Source organism: Bos indicus, chromosome 5 (assembly GCF_029378745.1).
Source record: "Bos indicus isolate NIAB-ARS_2022 breed Sahiwal x Tharparkar chromosome 5, NIAB-ARS_B.indTharparkar_mat_pri_1.0, whole genome shotgun sequence".
In the NCBI taxonomy this organism is placed as follows: Eukaryota; Metazoa; Chordata; class Mammalia; order Artiodactyla; family Bovidae; genus Bos; species Bos indicus.
Genome location: NC_091764.1, coordinates 113390439 through 113413180, shown reverse-complemented (window position 1 = coordinate 113413180; position 22742 = coordinate 113390439). Strand labels below are relative to the sequence as shown.

The 22742-nt window shown below is 57.3% G+C and overlaps 1 protein-coding gene across 1 annotated transcript in view; it reads right to left on the bottom strand.

The window, feature by feature from the left end:
* Positions 1-1188: 1188 nt before the first annotated feature.
* SREBF2 (sterol regulatory element binding transcription factor 2) overlaps positions 1189-22742 on the bottom strand; it is a 57959-nt gene continuing 36405 nt past the window's right edge. The window contains exons 10-19 of the mRNA XM_019961897.2: positions 21668-21944; positions 18769-18938; positions 13623-13791; positions 12010-12127; positions 11023-11132; positions 9792-9924; positions 7087-7255; positions 5032-5217; positions 3575-3686; positions 1189-3168 (exon numbers count right to left, since the gene is read on the bottom strand). Coding sequence (XP_019817456.2) covers positions 2948-3168; positions 3575-3686; positions 5032-5217; positions 7087-7255; positions 9792-9924; positions 11023-11132; positions 12010-12127; positions 13623-13791; positions 18769-18938; positions 21668-21944 — 1665 coding nt within the window. The 3' untranslated portion in view covers positions 1189-2947. The remainder of the gene's footprint in view (positions 3169-3574; positions 3687-5031; positions 5218-7086; positions 7256-9791; positions 9925-11022; positions 11133-12009; positions 12128-13622; positions 13792-18768; positions 18939-21667; positions 21945-22742) is intronic.

Sequence of the window (22742 nt, the reverse complement as noted above, 5' to 3'; positions counted from 1 at the left end):
CCTGCAGTGGGGACCCCCATGGCTCACAGGGAAGATGGCTTTCACACCCTCGACCCAGGGTGGGGGTGGGGTGCCCCCAAGACGATCCTGCAGCTGTACGGAGCTGGGGGAGGAGGGTGGGTGCTGAGTCACAGATCCCGTAGAGACTCACAAAAGCATCGGGTTCCTGGGCACACTTCAGCCACCCACAGCCACCCACCCTGGTGACACAGGCCCTGGAGAGGCTGGGCTGGGAGGTGGGTGTGACCTCTTTGCTCATTCAGTCCCAAGGGCCCTGGATCTCCATCGCAGGGGCTAGGCCTCCGCTGGAAATGCTGCTCTAGTGACTGGACAAGGACCAGCTACAGTGGCCCCCCGGCCCCCACCCCGCACCCCCACAGGCTGTTCTGGCCCTCGGGACAGTGGCCTGCTGTATGTCCTTCAGAGAAGGGAGTGGCTTAGACAGCTCAAGGGCCCTGGCCCATTTCTCAGCCAGGGGCCGGGTTATGGACCATGCACTTTGGCCCCCAGACCTCATCCCCACGGGCCTTGCTGACCCGCCTGCCCACACGGCCCTGCACTGCTTGTGCCTGGGCCCCTCCCCAGCTTCACGGGCCCTCCCCACAAACTGGCACTTCACATGCGCCGGGTGGTGCACACTGGCCAGCAGGCCGTCACAGGCAGGGGCTGGCTGTCTGCACACAGGCATGTGGAGGCTGAAGGGACGCCCTCGACTCCTGCCACCCGCCCAAGGGGACCTGGCTGGAAAGCACAGGAGCTGGACTCGGATGTGACCTGCGGGCCACATCTCAGAAGCTCTCTGCCTCCAGGGAGATGGGGAAACCCAACCAGGTGAACCTGGGTTCAAGGGTGAACCCAGGAGGGTTTAGCACCCCAAATCGCAAAGAACTGGTGTTGTCTGCTAAGCAGCCAGCTGCGTCCTGCATACGGTGACCTCTGACCCCAGCAACACCACCACCAACACCCCTTTTCGCCCAGGTCTGTCCTAGCCCTGAAGTGTGAGCCAGACAGCCAGCGCTGGGAGGACGGGGCCAGGAGCATGGGCGGGCAAGGAAGGTCTGTCAGCCCGAAGCCTCTGGGACCTCTCGGCAGAGGGGGATAGGCAGCCCCTGGTTCCGGACCCACTGAGGCCGAGCCACGCGGCTGCCTGGCTGGTCACGCCACAGACCCCACACACTTCACGCCGGGTGGTACCAATCTGTGTTTATTCAATAACCTACATCCAGGACACAGTGAATGATTCCACATCAAGGAAGCCACAGGCATAGCCCCCTTTTCAGTGAAAAACCGACCCCCTCCCACCCTGAACCATAACGAGAAAAGGCACAGTATATACACACGACACAAAGGCTGGCTCACCCAGGGCACAGGGCCATCAAGGTGCGGGCAGAAGAGAAGTGGGTGAGGCCCAAGCTTACGGGTGAGGCCTGCTCTCGGCATGAGGGGAGCCCTTGCTGCATGTCCCCTCAGTCTGTACTGGGGCCCCTGCCCACTTTCTGCCCCAACCAGCCCAAGGGGGTGAGAGGCACAGGGACGGAGGAGGGCAGCCCCTCGGCCTCCCCGCAGGCCCCAGGAGAAATGGCCTCAGGTAGACGCCAAGCCTGGGCATCCAGAAAAGTAGGGAAAGCGGGGCCACACTCCCTCACAGGCCCCCCTCAGGAAGGGGGCTTCGATCCTAGTGCCCATCGTGGGCAACGCTGTGCCCACCTCAAAAGGCGGCTTGTCTGGGGACGGGGTGGGGTCTGGTCCCTGCCAGCCTGGCTTATTTTCAGGCCAAGAATTAGGGATAAAAATAGACTGTGGAGGTAGGAGTTGGGGTGGGAGGGAGCCCGAGAGAGTGGGGAACCCACGCTGAAGGCCCCTGGTCCTCAGTCCTGGTGGGTGGCTTTATCTCTCCCAGCCCCCCGGGGGCCTACCCCGAGTCTGGGCTGACATCCCAGGGGGTGGGGGAGTGGGAAGGAACAGGACAATTAAATAAGACCATTTATTTTTTTAAAAAATTAAAAAATAATGCCAACACGATTTCACCCATCCCCAAGCCTGCCCCCTGCCTCCCACCCACCTCCCCAGGGCTGGGCTCGCTCCTCCCCTGGCTGTCCGGTGTAATGAAGAGAAAACAATGAACTCGCTTTGTCAGGTACAGGGGAGGGGACGCGGACCTGGGGAGAGAAATAAAGATGCCACAGCAACTCAGCCTTGCATCACCGCAACCCCAAGCACACGGATATAAAAACATTCGTATAAAAGGGGGGCGTGCTGGGCACAGTGCCACGGGTGGAGCGCATGGTGCCCAGAGACCTATGTCCCCCAGAGAGAAAGCCTGATTAAAAAAAAAACAAGCAGGAAAAGGGAGCGGGGAGATTTTCAGAGTCTTGGGAGGGCTGGAGATGGGACTGGGCAGCCTGGGAGCTCCCCCTGCCACTTTCAAGTCAGGGAACCCCCATTTCCTGCCCTCCCTGTCTTTCCCTGCTCAGGCCCACTGGGGCCCAGGCTGGGGGCCTCTCTCTGCAGCAGCTCCCAGGGGCCCGCTAGCCGTGGTCCAGAAGCCTCGGCGGGTGACTGCTCCGAAGCCAAGGTTCATCCCTCAGCTCCCACAGGGAAGAGACACAAGAGACAGAGGAGGAGGCAGAGACTGAGAGAAAACGAAGAGGGAGAGACAAAGGGAAGGGAGAGACTCAGAGACAGAGGAGGAGGGAGAGAGACAGAGGGAGGAGGGAGAGAGACAGAGGGAGGAGGGACAGACTCAGAGACAGAGAAGGAGGGAGACAGAGGGAGGAGGGAGACTCAGACAGGAGGAGGGAGACAGAGGGAGGAGGGAGAGAGAGAGGGAGGAGGAGGGAGGGAGACAGAGGAGGAGGGAGAGACTCAGAGACAGAGGAGACTCAGAGACGGAGGGAGCTGGGGAGCAATGGAGGGAGGCGGCGGCTGATGTGGGCAGAGCCCGTGGTCAGGAGGCGGCGATGGCGGTGCCACCCCCCAGCTTGACGATCATCTGCTGGCAGTCGCTGCACGAGCGCCGGTCGCCCGCCTTCTCCAGGGTGCGAGCAGCCTCAGCCAGCAGCACGGCCCGCTGTCCCGGGGAGGACAGGAAGGACAGAGGGAGGTGGCGGCAGGCCAGGAGGATTGCAGTGGCCCGCTCTCGCTGCCCGGGCCAGGCGTCCGCCTCTCCTGTGGGAAGCAGGAGACACACATACCCGCTGAGAGCCCGCTACGATGCAGGTGCTGTCCCCCGGCTTGGTGAGAACTTGGGTATCTAAGCCCCCCGCCCCCAAGCGAGGGAGGTTCAGCTCAACAGACAGATGAGCTGACCCAGCCGAGTGCCACACACATTACTCTGGCTATCATTCTGTGATGGGGCTGAGATGCGGCCCATCAGCGGGGCCCCAGATCCTGCGCTGGGACAACACCCCCCACCATCCCCTTCTCACTCTGGAGAGGCTGGACCCACGACAACCTGACCGAGGCCAGTCCAGCCCCACAATGCCTCACGGACCCTCCCTGGCCACCCACCAAATCAAGCCTTGGGTTTTTCCCCTCCCCTGGGCCCGCCCAGGCGCCAGCGCTGGGGGCTCACCGTGCTTGGCATTCTGAGCCGTGCGCCGTCGCAGGCTGTGCTCCAGCAGCTGGTGGGTGCGGGTGGGGCTGGCTCCGGCCATCAGGCGCACGGTGGCTTCATGCAGGAACACCTGGAAGCCCGGGGACACAAGCCCGGTGTCCTCACCTGTCTGTGTCCCTGGGGGCATCCCTCCCTGGGATGATCCCATCGCCATCTGCCCGCTGACCACACCCCTTCTCCTCTAAACACCCTGCCCTGCTCACCCTTTGAAAACAGCCTCTCCCGTCCTCACTCTGACCCTGGACACACACCCAGCAGGAGAAGGGAAGAGCACAGGCCCGCTGGTGGGGCTGGAGCGAGCTAGCACGCTGAGAGGGAAGCTAAGGGCCACCTCCGCTGACGGTGACTGAGAGCACCGGCGTGCGCTCCGGGCTGTAAGGACAGTAGGCGGGTGGACCCTCACAACGCCGGAGGCTGCCTCCAGCCCGAAAGCAGGACAGGGGAGAGGCAGGGACGGGAGAGAGGCAGGGGGACAGCTCAGGCGGCTCGGGGCCTGTGTCGTTTGGTTTCTTCAGAAAGAGTCTCCTCTTCAGAGTTCAGAAGGTCTCAGGAGGAAGACCTGCAGCCCTTCTGTCAATACGCGTCACTGACGGGAGGGGGGAGGGGAGAAGGGGGTCTCCCTAGGTCTCTAGTTTCTTTTACACCCGAACACATCAGGGTGTGAGGAGGGTGGTGCTGCCCTGGAAGGCCAGGGTGGAGGCGGGCAAGGGAGAGGCAGGTGGGGATGTTTTGTGAGGAGGCCGCCGCCCCTGAGCGCACTTCCTCTTTTCCACCGTGAAGGGGGTGGTTCTCACATGACTGTATTTCGTCTGCAGTGTCTGTCCTGGCTCGCTGCACACAGGGGCTACAATGCAACCACGTGAGGGTCCCAGAGCACTTGAGGGTGAGGGCAGCCGTACCCCAAGCCCTTCTTTTTCACACGTTTCCAAACACAGCCCTTCCCCACCCCTAACACTGGCCTTCTCACTTGAATTTTTGGAAAACAATTCAGGGAAAATATGTTGAGTTGTATTACTCTTAATTAGCAATAAAGGTAAACACAGGAACAGTTTGAGTCCACTAAGTGGGTTATACAACTGCCCTCATTGCCCAGGGGATGTTACGTGGAGAGTTCTCAAGCACGGCCCAGAAAAAGCATTCAACACATTTCTAGGGGATTCTGACACCCACTATGAAAACCTAGCAGTGCTCCCTCGTGTTAACTGGTAAGGCGAGATCTCTGCTGGCCTGTCTGTGCTGTGTGGACTGCTCACTGCCACGTTCCAGGGTTGGGCACACACAGCATGAGCCAAACAAAGGGATGAATGGCACCCAGCTCAGGGCCTGACCGGTCAGCGACTCCATGACCCCACTCCAGAGCTAGGCTCGGTTCTGACACCTCGATCCACCCTCCCCAGCAGCAGGCTGGGCCTTACCTTGCGGTAGGCCAGGCGGAAGCTGTGTGCCAGCCTGCGCAGGCTGCCCAGGTCCCGCTGGAAGCCAGCCAGCTCGGCGCCCGATGCGTGGTAGGTCTCCCCCAGGGCCTGGCTGGCTCCAGCCTGCTTCTGCCACAGAGCCGTCCGCAGCGACAGGAGCAGGTCACAGGTCAGCAGCTGGACCACCTGCGTGGTGTGCCATGAGGAAGGAGAAGGTGACTGGCCGGTTACCAGGGCAAGGGTCCCTGCACGCACCAGGTCTTCCCCGACCGGACACCTGGCAGCTCTGGGATTAAAGGGGAGACCCAGAAAATCAGGGAGCAAGAGAACCGCCAGGGAGGGAGCTTCAGTTCCTGACATCTAGTCCTTCCCACAGCCCCTGTAGGGAAATCTGCTCTTCCATTGACTGGGTGAGGAAGCCAAGGATCAGAGAGGGGCAGCGCCTCATGGAGGAGACACTAGGAAGGGTAGGAATAAAACTCTAGAGGTTCTGACAGCAAGTTGCAGGCCCCTCCCACCTCCAGGAGCCCCTCCCACCTCCGGGAGCCCATGGCTGGCCTAGAGGCCCTGTCCTTGCAGGGGAATCAGAGCCTGGAGATGGAGGAACAGGGATCAGAGGCTCGCTTCCAAGGATGGGGCCCAGGTCTGGCCCTAGTGGCCTCTGTGGTGGGCGGGGGAGACAGGAACCCAAGAAGGTAGACCCGCAGAGCGGCTCAATGCCAGGGTTTGGATCCACCAGTCTAGACCTGTCACGGTTTTCTGTCCATAGCTCTGTGGCCCTGACACATGACCTCACCTCTGAGCCTGTTTCCCCACCCAAAAAATGGGCACCACACAGGGCTGCAGTGTCACAAAGGAGAATCACAAAGGGCACTGGCCTCAGCCCACACTGGTGTTGCCTAGCTCCTGAGGGCCCTTAGTGCTAGGGACAGTGCTTCTCAAGGTGGGTCATGTGCTGCCCTCAGGCACCAATGGACGCCTCCAGGCTGTTCCTCATCTCATCCAGCCTGGCATCCCTTTCTCCAGGGTGCTGCCCCACACCCCCCATCCCCCTGCCGACCCTGCCTCGCACCTGTATGTTGCCCGACCCTCAGGCACAGTGGTTTTTTGGCTGCTGACAGCACTGGTGGAGAATGTGGATGAGACCCCTCTCCTCAACCAAAGGTAGCATTTCTGAGAGGTGAGGTAGTAGCCTGTGGCTGAATTCTGCCCTCTGAGGGACGCTAGCCTCTGTGGGGGCCCCTTCTTCCAGGCCCATTTTCCTACACAGATGCCTGCAGCCTCTCTCTCCTCCTCAAACTTCTCTGGTTCTCCATGAAGACAAACACTACTGGACCCACCAGAGGAACCACCTAGAGCGAGCCTTGGGCCCTGCAGGCACACTTGTCTTGTAGGGCTGGCATGTTATCCCGGGTTCACTGCAGGGTCCGGGTCCAGGGATGACCTCAGCCAGAGGTGCCAGACCAACCCTAGTGAGGGCCTCGGAATCTGACCCTCAGAACACACCTCCTGCCTCCCTTTCTGGAGTGAACCAGGCTCCTCCTGGTGAGCAAACGACGTGTCCCCCTCAGCTGTGTGCACGCCTCCCCTCCCCTGCCCCGGACGGCCCTGCCTCGTGCCCCGGCAGTGACACAGTCCCTCTAACAAGGCACGGGAGGGTCTCTCGAGGGCCGGGCAGGCCTCTGTGATGCACTGTGGAAACATTGCACGGGTACCGCCAGAACATGCAATGCAACTACAATGCACCGCAGCCACCCGCTCCAGGGTGTGCACGCAAGGGGCGGGGGCGGAGCAGATGCGTGCCCTGGCCAGCCGAGGTCCACCTGGGGCTGACCGAGCTGAGGGCCCGCAGGACCTGGGGCCAAGGTGGGAACGTGCTGGTTCCAAGTACGGAAAGGAAAACCCCCGGACCACCGGGCCAGGCTCTAGGGGAGGGGCTGCTGCCTGGCCTGCCTTTCGCGCAGCCCCACAGGCCGGGTGGGCTCATGACGGGTCAGAGTGCTATCTCCCAGCAGAGATGAGCACTGCCCCCCGGGGCTATACGCCCCCACTCACATGGTTAAGGTTGGGGTCACAGGTGGCCCCACTAACGTTGAGGCTGCTCCACAAGTGGCCACTGGCCCTCTCGCAGTGGCAGAAGGAACTCTGCTGCCCGTCCGCCTTCCCGGACAGTGAGGCGTGCATGGCTCTGCAGGTGTGGAAGACGGCCTTCACCAGGGGACTCCTGGGTGGTGACAGAGGTGAGAGGCAAGAGGTCAGCGCACATCACCTGGGCAGAATGAAGGTGGGGAGCCCAAGCCAGCAACCACTGCCCTCACACCGCTGTGACAAGTGGGTCTGCAGGACTAAAGGCCACCAAAATGGTTCTAGGTCCCAGCTCCAGACTGGAATTGCCAGCCCTGAGCGAGGGAGGCTCCCTGGCCCTAAGCATCCTCTTCACTCCAGAAATGTACACAGCGTTCACGTCCTAGTGAAGGAGTCGGATGATCAACACATTAGATACTGACTGTGTAATGCCAGGCGCTGCAAGAGCCATGAAGGAAAGTCACCCGGAGCCATCGGGTGGCGTTTATTATGAAGGATGGCCAAGGATGTCCTCACGGGAGAGGTGACACTCACGCAGAAGGAACCCGAGGGAAGCAGGCACGGGGATTTCTAGGGAGGAGGGTTCTGGAAAGAGGCGTGGCAGATGCAAAGGCCCTGAGTGTCTGACACATGTGAGAACATCCAGGCGGGAGTGTGGCTGCAGGAGGAAGTGAGGGGAGGGAGGAGGGCAGGTGCTGAACGAGGCCCTTCTCAGCCTCTGACCCACTCTGGGCTCCAGGCAACCAGAGCTCATCTCCGCTCCCTTCCTCACTCCTCGCCTCTGCTGACGTGGCTGCCTTTGCCTGGAATACCCTTTCTCACCATTCCCCACTTGTTCCTGAGACCTGTTTCACTGGCTGGCCCTCCGGTCTGCCTTCTCCTGCCCTGCCCCCAGCAAGCCTCCTCTGGCTGCCCCCTGGGTCAGGTCTTTTGAGCCCCCGACACCAGCTGTTGTTTGTGAGCCTCCTGCCCTCACCAGGTTCTGTGTGAACTCCTGGAGGCTGACCTGCCTCTGGCCTGGAACGTCTCCCCGCGATGTGCTGCCTGCTTCCTGAGAGCCAAGACTGGAGCCAGCAGAGGCCATGGCTCCCAGAACGGAGAACTGAGCGGGGCAGGCTGCTGTCTATTTGCTTATGGCTGTAACCTGCTGTCTCATTCACCGCGGCCTCCCAGAGACTAGAATTTGGCTGACACCAAGTACGCCCTCAGCTAAGCACTCGCTTGAGTGGATGATGGAATCGTGGAGGGGTGCAGGAGACCCCCGAATGTGGCATGTGACCAAGGAGAAGGGATCAGAGATCCCGGCCACAGAGATTGTTGGTGGGCCCACCACCAACAGTCACCGAGAAGCCACCAAAGACAGTCATTCAAACAATCTGTGCCTCAGGGGGAGGATGGTACAAGACTGTGTGTGGCTGAGTGCCTCTGCTGTTCACCTGAAACTGCGGTAACATTGTTAATCAGCTATACTCCAATGCAAGATAAAAAGTTTAAAAAAAAGCAGAAGAGCAAAAAGTTAAAAAAAAACCCATGCCTCAGTTTCCTCATCTGTACAGAAGCCACAGTACCACTTCGCCACTCCCTGTGGGGACATACGTATCAGCCCTGTTATCTGCACTCACTCGCTAAGGTGCACAGGCCGGGTGCTCAACTCTGGAGAAACAGCCTCATTTCAGGGAGCAGATCAGGGAGAGAGTGGGGAGGCTGGGGTGGGGTGGCGTCCCACAGCATCGCCACAACTAAAGAGCAAAGGGGCCCCCAGGTGGCTGAATTTGGGGGGAAGGAATGCCTGCGGGGGTCTTAGCTGTACCCCAGGGCCTGTTCTTACAAGTGAGAACACTTTAGACGGTTTACCCGCTGGGCCTCAGTCGGCTTGGGTGTGTCAGCTGGGAGACAACACACCCTGGGTGGGCATTCACTGGTCAGAGCTTAATAGGGGGTTACTTAAATGAAATTCGGAGTGTTGAAGCTGCCTAAACCTGCTTTCCTCGGCTCCCTCCTGCTCTCCCGGGTAAAGGCCCACTTGGCGGGAAACGTGACAGCCTTGGCTCTGAGGAAAGACCCAGCGGGGCCTTCCTGCCTTGGGGGGTTTCACAATTTCTGCAAGTTGCAGAAGATGTCAGGGACACTCAGATCCAGTCAGAAGCAGCCAGGGTGTTGGCAGGCTGCCCGCCAATACAGACCAAATGCCCCCAAGAAGCAGGCATGAGTCCCCAAGAGGAATGTCAAAAGCTCTCTAGTGATTCAGCTGGTGGGGTGGAGGCTGGTCGAGAGGAAATAGGACTCAGCGCTGGCACACGAGAGGATCCCCGGGCCTCACAAGCCAGTGCTGGCCTGCCAGGCTCCACCAGGACCTTCTGTAGTAGAAGGAGCCACCGGCTCTCCCTGCCTGTCAGCCTGTGGAGCCCTGGGAGTAGCACTGACGGCTGCTGGGGTCTCTCTCTCTCACACACACACACACATACACGGCTCGCCACGTCTGGAGTCTCCGTGGCGCCCTTGTCCCCTCACTTCATCTCTCCATCTGTCGTGTAGTCCCCAGGCTGCCTGACCCTTCATGCTGATGGCCATGCAGACCTGCTCCCCTCCCCTACTAACCCAGCGAGCCTGGCACCTGCTGGCACCGGGGGCTTCCCTGGAGAGAAGCAGGCAAGAGGTCAAGGAGGGCTACGCACTCTGTCACTTCCAGGGCCTGGGGGACCCGCTCCACTTCGGTGAAGTGAGTGCGCACAGCAGCGTCATCTCCCTGGAGCCAGCTGATGGCCATGGCGATGGCGGACGTCCACCACCGGCAGATGACGTCTGGGCCTAGAGGCGAACAGAACCAAATGCTGCTCCAGCACTGCAGAAACGAGAGCCCTCCTGTTCGTGCTCTCTCTCTCCCTCCCGATGACAGGCTGGGGCCTGTGGGCCGCCCTCTCACACCCACCAGCCCCATCTCAGAACATGTTTGGCAATTTGCCTTAACAGCCTTAAAAATGTTCACTCCTAGTAACCTAGGAATCTCATTTTTGAAAATCCATCACAAAGAAACGAGCCTAAATAGAGAAAAAAAAGACGTTCACTGTGGTGTTATTTTTAAGGAAGAAGCTGCAAACAACCCAAACTTCCAACAGCTGTGAAAAACAGTATTTCCAGAATATGTGTAGTAATGGTGCAGGTAGAATCTTTCTAGTGTTTTCCTGAGGCCTAGTTTTCTCAGTGAACCTGCATGTGAAATGCCTAAGAGCGCGTTGTTTTCTCAGCTCGGAAATGAGACAGGCCATGAGGTCAGAGGCCACAATGGGGAGGCTGCTCCTCTGGGATCCTGCCCTCCATGGGGAGAGCCGTCAGAGGGAGCTCCATGCCCTCTCCTGCAGCCTCAGCCACGCGAGAGGCGGCCGCTCTCATGTTGTCACCTGGATGACGGTTTACAGACAGAAGCAGAGTGTCCTGCTGCCAGTTCGGTCAGCCAGTTCGGTCAGCAGTTGTGTGGCCACCGAGGCAGCGGGTGCCGGAGCAGTAGGGACACCGGATGAAAGGCCTCTCCGGCAGAGGGCGTCAACCCAAGAGCAGCCCCAGGACCACTGTGTGCTGAAAGGTGAGGCCCCCCACCCGCCCCCGGGCCCGAACCACTTGCTGCCCATTCTGAGCACCTGGGAGCATTCCTGGCCTGCTCCGGCCAGCGTCCCTGACTCACTCGTCATCCCGCTTCTGGCAGCATCATGATTTCCTGCCCCCAAAACACAGCCCAGTAAGGGGAACTGTGGGTGGGGCTGACGTGGGGACCGCAGAGACACACGTAAGAGCCAGAGAAGGTTCTTGAGTGGCAGACTCGTAACCAATCCTGGGACCCCAAGACACAAGGGCTGTGGAGGACTGAGTCAAGCAACCTGAGACCCGTGGAGCCGCCCGCAAGGTGCTTACCAAGGGCCGACTTGAGCACAGAGCTGCTGGAGAAGGGGGGGGTCACAATCCCCACGGAGTCCACAAAAGAGTTAAGTAATTTCAGGTACTCAAGAGCGCTGGAGAATTCACTGGAAAGAAAAGAAAGGGTCCCACTCACATCAGAGTGTACACAAGGACCTCACTCACAGCCTGGCTGGTCAGCCCCCAGCTCTGAGACCCACAGGGCCAGGCACACCCCAAGCACTGCCCCCACCAACCACTCCGGCTCGCCCCAGGCCGCCCCGACACTGTTCCTGACACTCTTCTCTCTGTGGGAAAAGCAAGGTTTCTCTTTCATCCCTCGCCCTTCAAGACCCAATTCAACCGTGGTCTCTGCCCAGAAGTTTTCTGATCCCCCAGGCAGGAGACCCCGTCTCTGCCCAGGTGCACTCTTGTCAGGACCTGGGTCCTGAACGAGAGCGATGCTGGTACCTGCCTGCCTCTCAGGTCTGACTCTGTGAAGGAAAGACTGTGCTTGGTGACTCCCTAAGAATAAGACACCGCCTGACCTCTCGGTACAGGTCTGGGTTCCCAAGATGTCTGGGCCAGAGGCGTCTGCCTTCTGCTGAGCTTCCCACGCTCCATTCCACAGGCCACCCTTCCCCTGCCAAAGGGCAAAGCAAAAGAAATCAAATCCCCGACCTGCTCCAAGAACTGACTCCACTCAGTGATATAGGTATGTATATAGGTGACATAGATATAGAGATAGGTAGAAATGAGAAAAGGGGGAAGTAATGTACTTGGTGGGGCAGCAAGAGGCAAAGAAGTCAGCTCTGAGCCCACAGAGGGCTCTCGTGGGGCTGCCAGGCCTGAGGCATCAACACCAAAGAGTCACGGGATTTCCCTGCAGCCCCCACAGTGGGGCTCGTTTCCTTAAGGGAGGTGGATCTCAGAGCCCCGTCTGCGCTACCCAGGGAGGTAGCCTGAGGCGGGGGCAGGGGTGGGGGGCATATCCAAGGTCCGTACCAGCTCTCCTCTTCCTGGTCTGCAGCTTTCTTCTTGGCCTGAGGTTTTACCAAGGACTCCACTGCTCGCTCCAGCAGGTTCTTACAGAAGGCCTGGTGCACCTGGGCGATGGGGTCGGCTGAAGAAGAGGAGGAAGCCAGGAGAGGGGTGAGTGGGGCTCACTTAGAAGCTCTGTCCTACAGAGAAAATAGGGTGTGGGGGAGGAACCCAAGGAACAGATATCCCCTCTGAATGGGGCCAAACCTCCCCAACCACACCCCAGAACTGCTTGCTGAACAGTCAGAAGTAGGGGGTGGGCGGGGGGGAGGGTGGTCAATCCAAGACTACATGAGTTCTGGACTGGCTCCAGTGGCGGGAGGGCGGGGGGGGGGGCGGGGGGCGTGAGAGGTACTGTGTCTCTTAGCATAATCCTCAGTCCTTTCATTCAAGGCTGGGAGCAGTAAGGTGGTGGCCACGACCCTTGTCAGCAAACAGAAACCGGGAAGGTGGACAGCCACCCCAAGTCTCAGAGGCCGCCCCCTTCTCCCGTAGCTCAGGAGCACGGCCACCGAGGCTCCTACCTGACAGGGTGAGAAGAGCCAGCTCCCGCTTAAGAGCCTTCGCACAAGACCGGTGGCCAGAAGTTGTCTGGCCGAGGCGATTAAACAAGAGGCCTGGCAATGCTTGGCAATGACAGCTGCCTGTCACCAAGTCCCCTGACTGGCAAGCCCCAAATACGGCATCACCAGGCCCTTCCCTTCATTCACATGCCACAGACGTGTGGGCTTCAATTTGACAAGGACAGGGAGGCAGGACACTTAGGAATATATTCTGGGCGACAAGGCCTAGAACCAGAGCCACCAGAGGCATGAGGGCCAGGGGCAGGCTCCGCTGCAGGCAGAGCAGCCTGGCCACGCATCCGAGACTGATGACGGCTTCTGCTTTCGCCCTTCCTCTCTGGGGTTGCGCGTCATTCTTACTGTGAACAACAGATACTGAGAAGAAACGACAGTGGACCCCGCCTTCCCCACAAAATGCTTGACACACACTCCTGAACCTGCCAACCATATCTGACTCCCCACACTCCTGGTTCAGAGAGAGTAAAAGTGCGGACAGCTCAAAGCCATGGCTGCTCAAGCCTGGGCCAACCCGACTGGCCTCTCCCGCCCGCTGCGAGGCTGGGCGAGTCGACTCAGATCACCATCAGACACCGGGGGACAGCCAGCCAGCCCCTCCTCCCGACGCCCGGAGCCCTGTCTCTGCCGCCACCCTGAGCACTTGACGACCGTCTGTCGCCTGTTGTTCCCTAACTGCTCCGTCTATGTCTGCCTGTTTTCTGGCAGAAGTGGGAGAGTGGGGCCAACCCGTAGCTCCTCTACACCCTCTGAGTCTCCACAGCGCCCGCACAAGGGCAAGATTCCGCTCACACTCAGTCACCCTTGGGGACGTGTGGCAGGGTGACTGATGCCAGGACCATGGGCTCTGAGTGGCCCAGCAGCGAGCTGCAAACCCAGCTTTGCTGGCAACCAGGCTCACGAGCTCCTGAGTGTAAGGAACTCACGGCCGAGGCACCCAGTGTCTCCACGTGTCTGGGGGCAGCACCAGGGGGCCCCCAGGGGGCAAGGCATTCTCACCTGGGTTCCTCTGGGCACAGTACAGACTCTCCTTGGCAGCCGACTTCACTGACCAGCTCCGCTCCATGAAGAACTTCTGGCCCAGGGGATGGCAGAGCCAGCGCAGCGAGTCGGGGACGGCGCTGCGCTCGGGGCCACACAGGCTCTGGGCGCGACTGAGGAAATAGCTCTGTGGAAGGACAAGGACCACCGTGACACCAGGGTGGTGGACACCAGCTGCAGCCAGCTGGAGGCCGTCAGAAAGTGCGACCGGGTGGAGGCAGGCTAGGGAAGGGGGGCCAGCAGGAGGGCTGGGACCCTTCACGCCTGGAAGCAAACACCCCCACGGAAACCAGGGCAATGGCTCCGGGGGAACCTGCCGAGCTCAATGACAAACCCCAGAGGGAAGGGGTTGGGGCTCAAGGCACCCTTGGAGACTCAGCTGTATCCTGTCCTACTGGGCTGCCCAACTGGACTTGAATCATGTTCTTGGCCATGCTGGCGTCCAATCTGCCGAGCTGAGCCAGGCTCTCCCGGGCCCCCCCGCCCCCCACAGCATGCCCACCCTCAACCCTGTCCAACCCTGCATTCCAGCCAGGCGGCCCCCTGGGTCCTGAGACTTTTTCTCATCTGCCATTTTCATTACGTATCTTTGAGAGCATTTTTAGGTAAAACTGTGTTCTGCTTTGACTCATTTTCATCTCTTTCACCTCCGAGTGTGGAGTTTAGAACAGGCATCCAGCAAGTGGCCAGCGACTGTCATTTACCATCGCTGTCAGCCTAGAAAGCGCTGGAGTGAGAGGGCTACCCTGAGGCTCATCCCGGATGCGAGCAGGCCTGCGTGATCCCCCTCCCTCAAGGCTGGCCTGGCAAGGGCTTTGTCCACCCTCCAGAGAACCCCGTGACCTCCTCGGTGGTCCAGTGGTTAAGAACCCGCCTTGCAGTGAAGGTAGATGCAGGTTTGATCCTTGTTTGGGGAACTAAGAGCCCATATTCTGCAGAGATACTGAGCCTGCACGCTGCAACTAGAGAGTCCGCATGCAGTGATGAAGATCCTGTGTGCCACAACTGAGACCCAACGTAGCCAAGCACATAAATGAATATTAAAAAAAAAAGAGAGAGAGAGAGACCCCTCCTGCCATCCCTGGGTGAGCCCGAGCCCCTGCTTCCCAAGTCCCTCTTCTGCCCACGAGATAACATCACTCCAGGGCCCAGGGATAAACCTGCAGGGACAAGGATGTCCATCCATGTTTTCAGAAATTGTGTCATTTTTTTTGACTGCAAGGAGATCTAACCAGTCAATCCTAAAGGAAATCACCCCTAAATATTCACTGGAAGGACTGATGCTGAAGCTCCAATACTGTGGGCACCTGCTGTGAAGAGCAGACTCTCTGAGGAAAAACCCTTGATGCTGGGAAAGGCTGAGGGCAAAAGAAGAAGAGGAACAGCAGAGGATGAGATAGTTAGATAGCACTGCTGATTCAATGGACATGAATTTGAGCAAATTCCGGTAGACAGTGGAGGACAGAGGAGCCTGGCGGGCACAGTCCATGAGGTCGCAAAGAGCTGGATACAACATAGTGACTGAACAACAATGAATCTGTATTCTAAAACCCATAAAACCACTCGATACAGCACAATCTGCATGAGAAACCAGCAGAGAAGGATGAAGGGGTGAGAGAAGAACGCAGTGCAGGGAGCCTGGAGGAGGAGCGGCTGCTGGGCTGGGCCTCACCCATCACACTCAGCCTTGCCTTCACAAGCCGGGAGGCTGCTTCCTCTGCTGGTCCAGCCTGATGCGTCTGACCTTTACTGGCTCTGAGCACCATCATCTAATGTGACGGTCTCAGAAGATTTGAATGCCAGGGTCAGAAATAGCCCTGCCAAAGTGCCACTCAAAGGATGTGGACCAAGGAGACTGGCTCTCTCAGAGGAACTGGATACGGTTGCCTGAATCCAAAAGAAAAGGACGCGTGGTACAGTCCAGAAGAAAAGAGAAAAACAAAAACATAAGATCCCACATGCTGCGTGGTGTGGCCCAAAAAACAAAGCAACAGCAGTAAGAAAACACTGCTCACTGCTTGTCAGGCACACTCAACGTTTTCAGGGGGGTGGGGCAGTCACTGGGGGACCATCTCCCCCATCCTCAGCTGCTACACACATGCCTTCCTCAAACGGATGAGTCCCTCTCACAGAGCAGCTGCGTCTTAGCAACAAGGACAATCAAAACCCCACTGGGATTTCCGGGCTGACGGAAATGATCCTAAAATGTATACGGGAAGGTAAACAGCAGACACTAGTCACTAGAGCCAGAGGACCAACTCTTCCAGACATCAAGACGTATTAGATATATGGTTGCCAGGGGTATGTGGTATTGGTGGTGCACAACAGAACTGACCGGAGGGTCCAGAAGCAGAGTCCTCACATGCAGACATTCAATTTATGCAAAAGGGGCCATTGGGTGCAGCAGGGAGTGGACAGTCATTTTAACAACAGATTCTGAGACAGGGAGACAGACATGTGAAGAAGAAAGTGGATCTGGCATCTCTGCCTCCAACTCATACACGAACCAGTTCCAAGTGGATTATGGACCCATGTGTGACATTTAAAAATAATGGGTCTATCAGACACCTAGTAGAGTATTTTCATGACACTGAGGTAGTGTCAGGAATATTAAACAGGACATGATATATCTGTTAAGGAAAAGAACAGACTAGATTTCATGAACATTAAGAATTTGTGCGTATTGATCCACACCACTGAGAGAACAAGCAAGCTACAGAGTAGGAGAAGACACATGCAAGGCTCATCAAGGGTCAGAGCAGAGAGCTCCTCGAACCAACAGAAAGACAGACGTCACAAATGAAAAACAGGTAGAAGACTTGAACAGGGTGTTCACAAAGGAGGCTACGTCCAAATGGCCCATGAAAAGGGGCTCACACCTTTAACCACCTGGGAACTGCGAATGAAAACCATGAGATACCACCGGAAGGGCTAAAAACCCAAAACTATCCTGTGTCTGCTGAGGGTACAGAACTGAAACTCTGATCTGTCTGTTGGTTATAAGCGTGTGTTCATTTTGGGAAGTCGCTGACCTGTATATTTATAATTTGCATACTTTTCTACAGGCATATTGTACTTTAATAAAAAGCTTCTAGGAACAACAAACAGCAGGGAGGTTTACCTGTCATGATGGAATTCAGAACAATGGTCCCCTCTGTGGGGGCAGCACAGGTGAAGGCCTGCGGGAGGCCTCTGGGGGTGATGGGAACACACAACTTCTTGATCTGGGTGGCTGTTAAGCAGGTAAGTTCACTGTGTGAAAATGTATCAAGTTGCTAAGTTAAAATGGACACATTTTTCTGTGTGTATGTTGTATTTTGATTATGCCTTGAAAACTTCTGGGGGTGCAGAGAAGTGACGAGTGTGATGACGCTGGCCCAGGGCACAAGGACTGCTACCAGCCCAGAGTCCACCTTGACTTCCTCTAAGACAGGGTTGGGAGCCCAGCGTGCTCTCCGGGCAGCCATCCCCACCACACCCTGCTGCCTCCAAGGCCTGGGCCTGGTCTGGGTTCCTGTCCGACTGTGAGCCACCCCCACAGGATGAAGGTCCTGCTTGCCACTGCACGTCCTCCCCAGGAGTGCCTGGCCTCAGTAACCTTTGCTGAATGAACCTCTTATTTGGGTCTTGGAAACATGGTCTTCCTCTCCCGTGCCTTCTGTCACCCAGAGTATGGTGACACACTTCAAGCACATCAGTGTCAGCACGGGGCACATTCCTGCTCATTCTCAGTACATCAGTGCTATTAATGAGATATGGACACGGATGGGGGGATAAGATCATTCTATGCTGAACACAGCTAGGCAGCCAACCCAAAGCTGACACTGAATAAGACATGCCTGTGTCTGCTGGAAGAAGAGAAAGCCTGAGGTCAGCAGAGGCTGTGAACGAGTTGGCAACACGGTCTGTGAATTATCCAGCTGTGAGTTCCCAAGGCTGGCCCTGTGCCAGGCACACTGGAGGAAACCACGGTCTCCACCCGGAGTCTGACGCGAGCCCCTCACAAGACATACAGTGTTTTCCACTTCCAGACCCACAGAGCTGTGATCAACACAAGGTACCAAACAGAAGGCATTCTCAGTTAATAATAGATCCAGGAGACACAGCCAGCAGACTCTAAGCAGAAGAGTCAAGCATTAGCCTCTCGAATACAAGGTCACTCTTATCACTGAAGCAATACCTCAAGGTACTAAAATGCCTTGTTCTGCTTAAAATGCCTTGGGGGGAGGAATTCTTGTCTGTTTTATTTACTGCCAAGTATTTGTGAAATGGCCCACTGAGTGGACATCTACCCCTCAAGGTGGTCAGCATCTGAGGGCAGCGCCCACACTAATTTTTACATCTTGGGTCCTGGCTGGGAAGGGCTTCCCTGGTGGCTCAGACAGTAAAGAATCCACCTGCAATTCTTTGAGATGCGGGATCAATCCCTGTGTCAGGAAGATCCCTGGAGAAGAAAATGGCAACCCACTCCAGAATTCTTGCCTGAAGAATTCCATGGACAGCGGAGCTTAGCGGGTTACAGTCCATGGGGTTGCAGAGTTGGACACGACTGAGCAACAAAGGTCCGTCTAGTCAAGGCTATGGTTTTTCCTGTGGTCATGTATGGATGTGAGAGTTGGACTGTGAAGACGGCTGAGCGCCAAAGAATTGATGCTTTTGAACTGTGGTGTTGGAGAAGACTCTTGAGAGTCCCTTGGACTGCAAGGAGATCCAACCAGTCCATTCTGAAGGAGATCAGCCCTGGGATTTCTTTGGAGGGAATGATGCTAAAGCTGAAACTCTAGTACTTTGGCCACCTCATGCGAAGAATTGACTCATTGGAAAAGACTCTGATGCTGGGAGGGATTGAGGGCAGGAGAGGGAGACGACAGAGGATGAGATGGCTGGAAGGCATCACTGACTCGATGGACTTGAGTCTGAGTGAACTCCGGGAGTTGGTGATGGACAGGGAGGCCTGGCCTGCTGCGATTCGTGGGGTCGCAAAGAGTCGGACACGACTGAGCGACTGAACTGAACTGAACTGAACTGAGCGACTTTCACTCACTCACTTGGCTGGGAAGGGCGCTCTGAGAAGGTCCAGGGGAGGGAAGTGAAGGACACTCACCGCCAGGAAGCCCAGCTTGCCTCCACACCTGGTCTTGAGCCCCATGGCGGCGGTCAGGTGGATCTCCACCAGCGTGCTGGGAGGGATCTTCTCCTCGGCACATTCAGCCAGGTTCACTGCGCACAAGGCCATGTGTACGTCGGAACAGGCGGATCCCACGGGAAGCTTGCCTACGGCGGCAGAAACGGGATGATGAATGTTAACAGAGGCCCTCAACCCACGCCTTCTCCTGCCTCCTCCAGCACCAGCAGAGCAAGAGCAGAACCATGGCGGGGAAGGTGATGGACTCTGTGATCAGACAGCCCTGGAGAGGGCGCCAGCCCTGTGACCCAGTAGCTCTGTGCTCCTTTCTACCTCACAGGTAGTTGAGGACAAGAGAAAGCACAGGTCCAAAGCCTGGCCTGCGGCCCCAGCCCTGGGTAACGGAAGTGGTCAGGACTGCAGGTCAGTGGACAGGACTCAGGGGGTGAGCTGCAGCATTTTCCCAAACAGTGTCAACAGCATGGCAGTGTTCTGCTAATACAGTCCCGTGTTTCCAAATGGTGCAAGAAAGGTTAAAAAAATAAAAACTGATCTGAATTTATCTTGCTTTAACAAGACCCCACAGTCTATAAGCACACACACTTTTGAAGGAAGGAAGTTACACAAAACTGAGCCGTGACGGCCGGACACATCTTGGCGGGGAGGTGGACGGCCAGGAGAGGCTTACCGCACCCTCCCATGAGGGCCACACGGCTCTTCGGGGACCAGACCCCAAGGCACGTCAAAGGCTCCGAGGCTCTCACACTGCCACCTGCCTTGGTCTTCACTACAGTGAGGGGAGGTGGTCAGCACAAGCAGTTGCCTTGTTTTTTTTTTTGGGGGGGGGGAGCAGGTTGTCCCTGGGGGCGTGGCCAGCCAGGCCTGACCTCACCCAGCCTCTCTAGTCTCATATCAGGCCCCAGACTTCATTCGGCAGACCTTTACATATTGGTCTTCCTAGGAGGCACCACCACCTTGGCTTTCTCCTTTGCGGGGAAGGCAGGCGGAGGGCAGCGTGGGGACCATGTCATCTCTTGGTCACTGTCCTCTCGGGGCCCTGCTCAGGGCCAGGCCCACCGAGCGCTGGGTGAGTGTGGGGCATGAGCAGTGTGAACCATCTCAGCTGGAACTCTCCCGAACAGATGCAGCTTCCGGATCAGAGACCTGGATGGAGCCTGTTCCATCCCCAGGGGGTCAGGATGGATGGGGAAGCAGGGAAGGTCTGCACATGGGGCCCTGCTGCGAGAGCTCTACAAGGCCGCAGGTGTTCCAGCCCCACAGCTGCCCTAGAGTCTCATCTCCATCCCCCTGGCCTGGGAGCGCCCCACTCCTAGGCGAAGCTCCCCCAGCCATCAGGCCGCCTCCCGTCGCTGTGCCCACGGCTGCTCTCTGCCCTCGCCTTACCCACATCCCAGCAGCAACCTCCCTTCTTGAATCCTCTCCTCCCCACACACCAAGCCTCTCGGCCTCTCCTGCCTGGCCACCTCTCAGGTCAGCCTCTGCCCCGTTCCCTGTCCCTGCCCCATCCTTTCCGTGCAAGTCTCCTCCCACATGCCCTGGAGGGGCCCTTTCATCACAAGCCCTCTCATCAGCGCCCATGGCTTTTATCCTCACCTGCAGACTAGAGACCCAGCTCCATTCCGTGGACAACAGATCCAGCCCGGCCCCCACCACTGAATAGCCCTCCTCAGTGTCTCATGGGCAAGGGTCCCGAGCTGGATGTCTCACCTCCTCCCTAGAAAGCTGCGTGTCTCCTGTTCTCCCCACCTTTGTTGATGGCAACACGATTCACCCCGACTCTCAAGCAAGAAACCAGAGAAGCCCCTTACCCAATTTTCCTTACCCTTCCCATGCAATGAGTCCCCAAGGCCTGTCAACCACCTGCTCCTTCCTGTCTGTCTGTCTTCTTGGCATCTGCACCCGCTCCCGCGGGGCCTCCTAAAGGCAGCCTCTCCATCGGAGTGAATCTTCTTGGCTTCAGAGCACAGGCCTGATGACGTCATCGCCCCCACTGTGCTGGCTCCTGTCACCCTCCCCTCACACAGCCCACCTGGGGACACCACCGGGTGGGGGGGCTCCTCCTTGGGAACACGTCCCTCAGCCTGGAAGGCACATCCCTTCAGCAGAGCCAGTGAACTCAAACGCCTCCTTGCACGCAAAGCCAAGACTTGACACAAAGCCTTTCAGGGCCCTACCCGACATGGACCCCTCCCTCCCAGCTGAAACCCAACTCTTCTGTGACCCCTAAACCACACTGAACTGTAATTCACCTACTGACCAATCTGCTTCTCTATTACAGCAGGACTTTGTGGAATGAAATAAAGGATCATGTTTCACTGATTCTAAGACGCCATCAATTTTAAGTTTCTCCATTAACTTAAGCACCACCACAGAAAAAGCACTGCCAACTCAACCATGACACTCAATGTGTAGAGGACACAGCCTGGTGCAGAGATGTTAAAGTGAAAAAAACACGTGTCTTATAATGATGAAAGACTTCCCCGGTGGCTCAGATGGTTAAAAAAATCTGCCTGCATGCCGGAGATCTGGGTTCGATCCCAGGGTCAGAAAGATTCTCTGGAGGAGGGCATGGCAACCCACTCCAGTGTTCTTGCCTGGAGAATTCCATGGATAGAGGAGCCTGGTGGGCTACAGTCCATGGGGTCGCTAAGAGTCTGACACGACTAAGCGACTAAGCACACGTAATGATGAACGGCAATCTTCACAGCCATGGGTGGAGGGTTGGTCTAACCATCCTCGACGAGCATTGTAAAGGGGACTTCGTTCATCTGGGGCAGAAAACTGGCAAACTGAGGCTGGGCGGGGTGACGCTGTGGGGCACTGGGAGGCAGGCCGGGCTGCGGTGGCCAGCCCTCACCTGTGATGTGCAGCTGGTGCAGCCTGTGGTAGGCCAGGGCTGCATCCCGGGCGCTGGTCTTCGCTTCCTCCTCAAAGCCCGCAGCAGTGGCTGGGGCAGCCCGCCGGTGCTGGAAGACCTTCTTGAGCAGCCAGCGCACCAGGCGCAGCTTCTGCAGGCTGTAGCGGATCACGTTCCAGGAGAGGCTGCAGGCCAGGTCCAGGCGGGAGGTGGGCAGGGCCCGGCCCAGCACCGACAGGCAGGTCTGCAGGTTGGCCGCAGCAGCCGCAAAGTCCCCCTGGCGGGAAGCGAGAAGGTGTAACATTCGCTGGCCTTGGGGCAGCCTTTTAGTTTTGGTTTAGTGAAAACTCTTTCTCTTCAGTACTCCAGGTTATCAGAGTAATGCATGCTTAGTGAAGAAAAATCTGGGAAAACTCAGAAAGCTACAGAAAAGTACAAAGAAATCACCTGGAATCTTATCCCCTAGAATGACTGCTGCCATTCTGATATACTTCCTCCCAGCCTTTTTGCTAAACTGGGATTGTACCACGTTCTATCTTTAAGCAAATATTCTATCCAGAATTTCCCATGGTACCTTTCACACATAAGATGATAACATGGATCGAGACGATGAACCATGTGATCTTTTAGGCTTGTAGGTTCTTAAAATGTGGTTCCCAGAGACCAGGAGCATCATCAGCCCCTGGGATCTTGTTAGAAATGTGAATTCCTGGTTTTCCATCCCACCCCTTCCCCCCTACTGACTCAGAATCTCTGGGATGGGCATGGGCCCTCAGGGTGGTCCTTATGACCCTGAAGTTTGAGAACCACAGTTTTAGACAAATTTGCAGTGGAACTACTCTGACCGAGGATCTGAACAGGTCTCTGCCAACCTGAGAGGACCTAGTGGACAGTCTACTGCCCTGTACTGAAGACCCTGTCTGTGTTTTCTCATTCCTGGAGGCCACACTTGGGAAACTAGGGTCAATGCTCTTCTCCCTTCCCATCATGCAATGCGTATGACACCCAAACCTTCCTTCCTGTACCTTTGAGAGGACCCTGAAGAAGAGGGACAGAGGATGCCTACGCTCTGAGC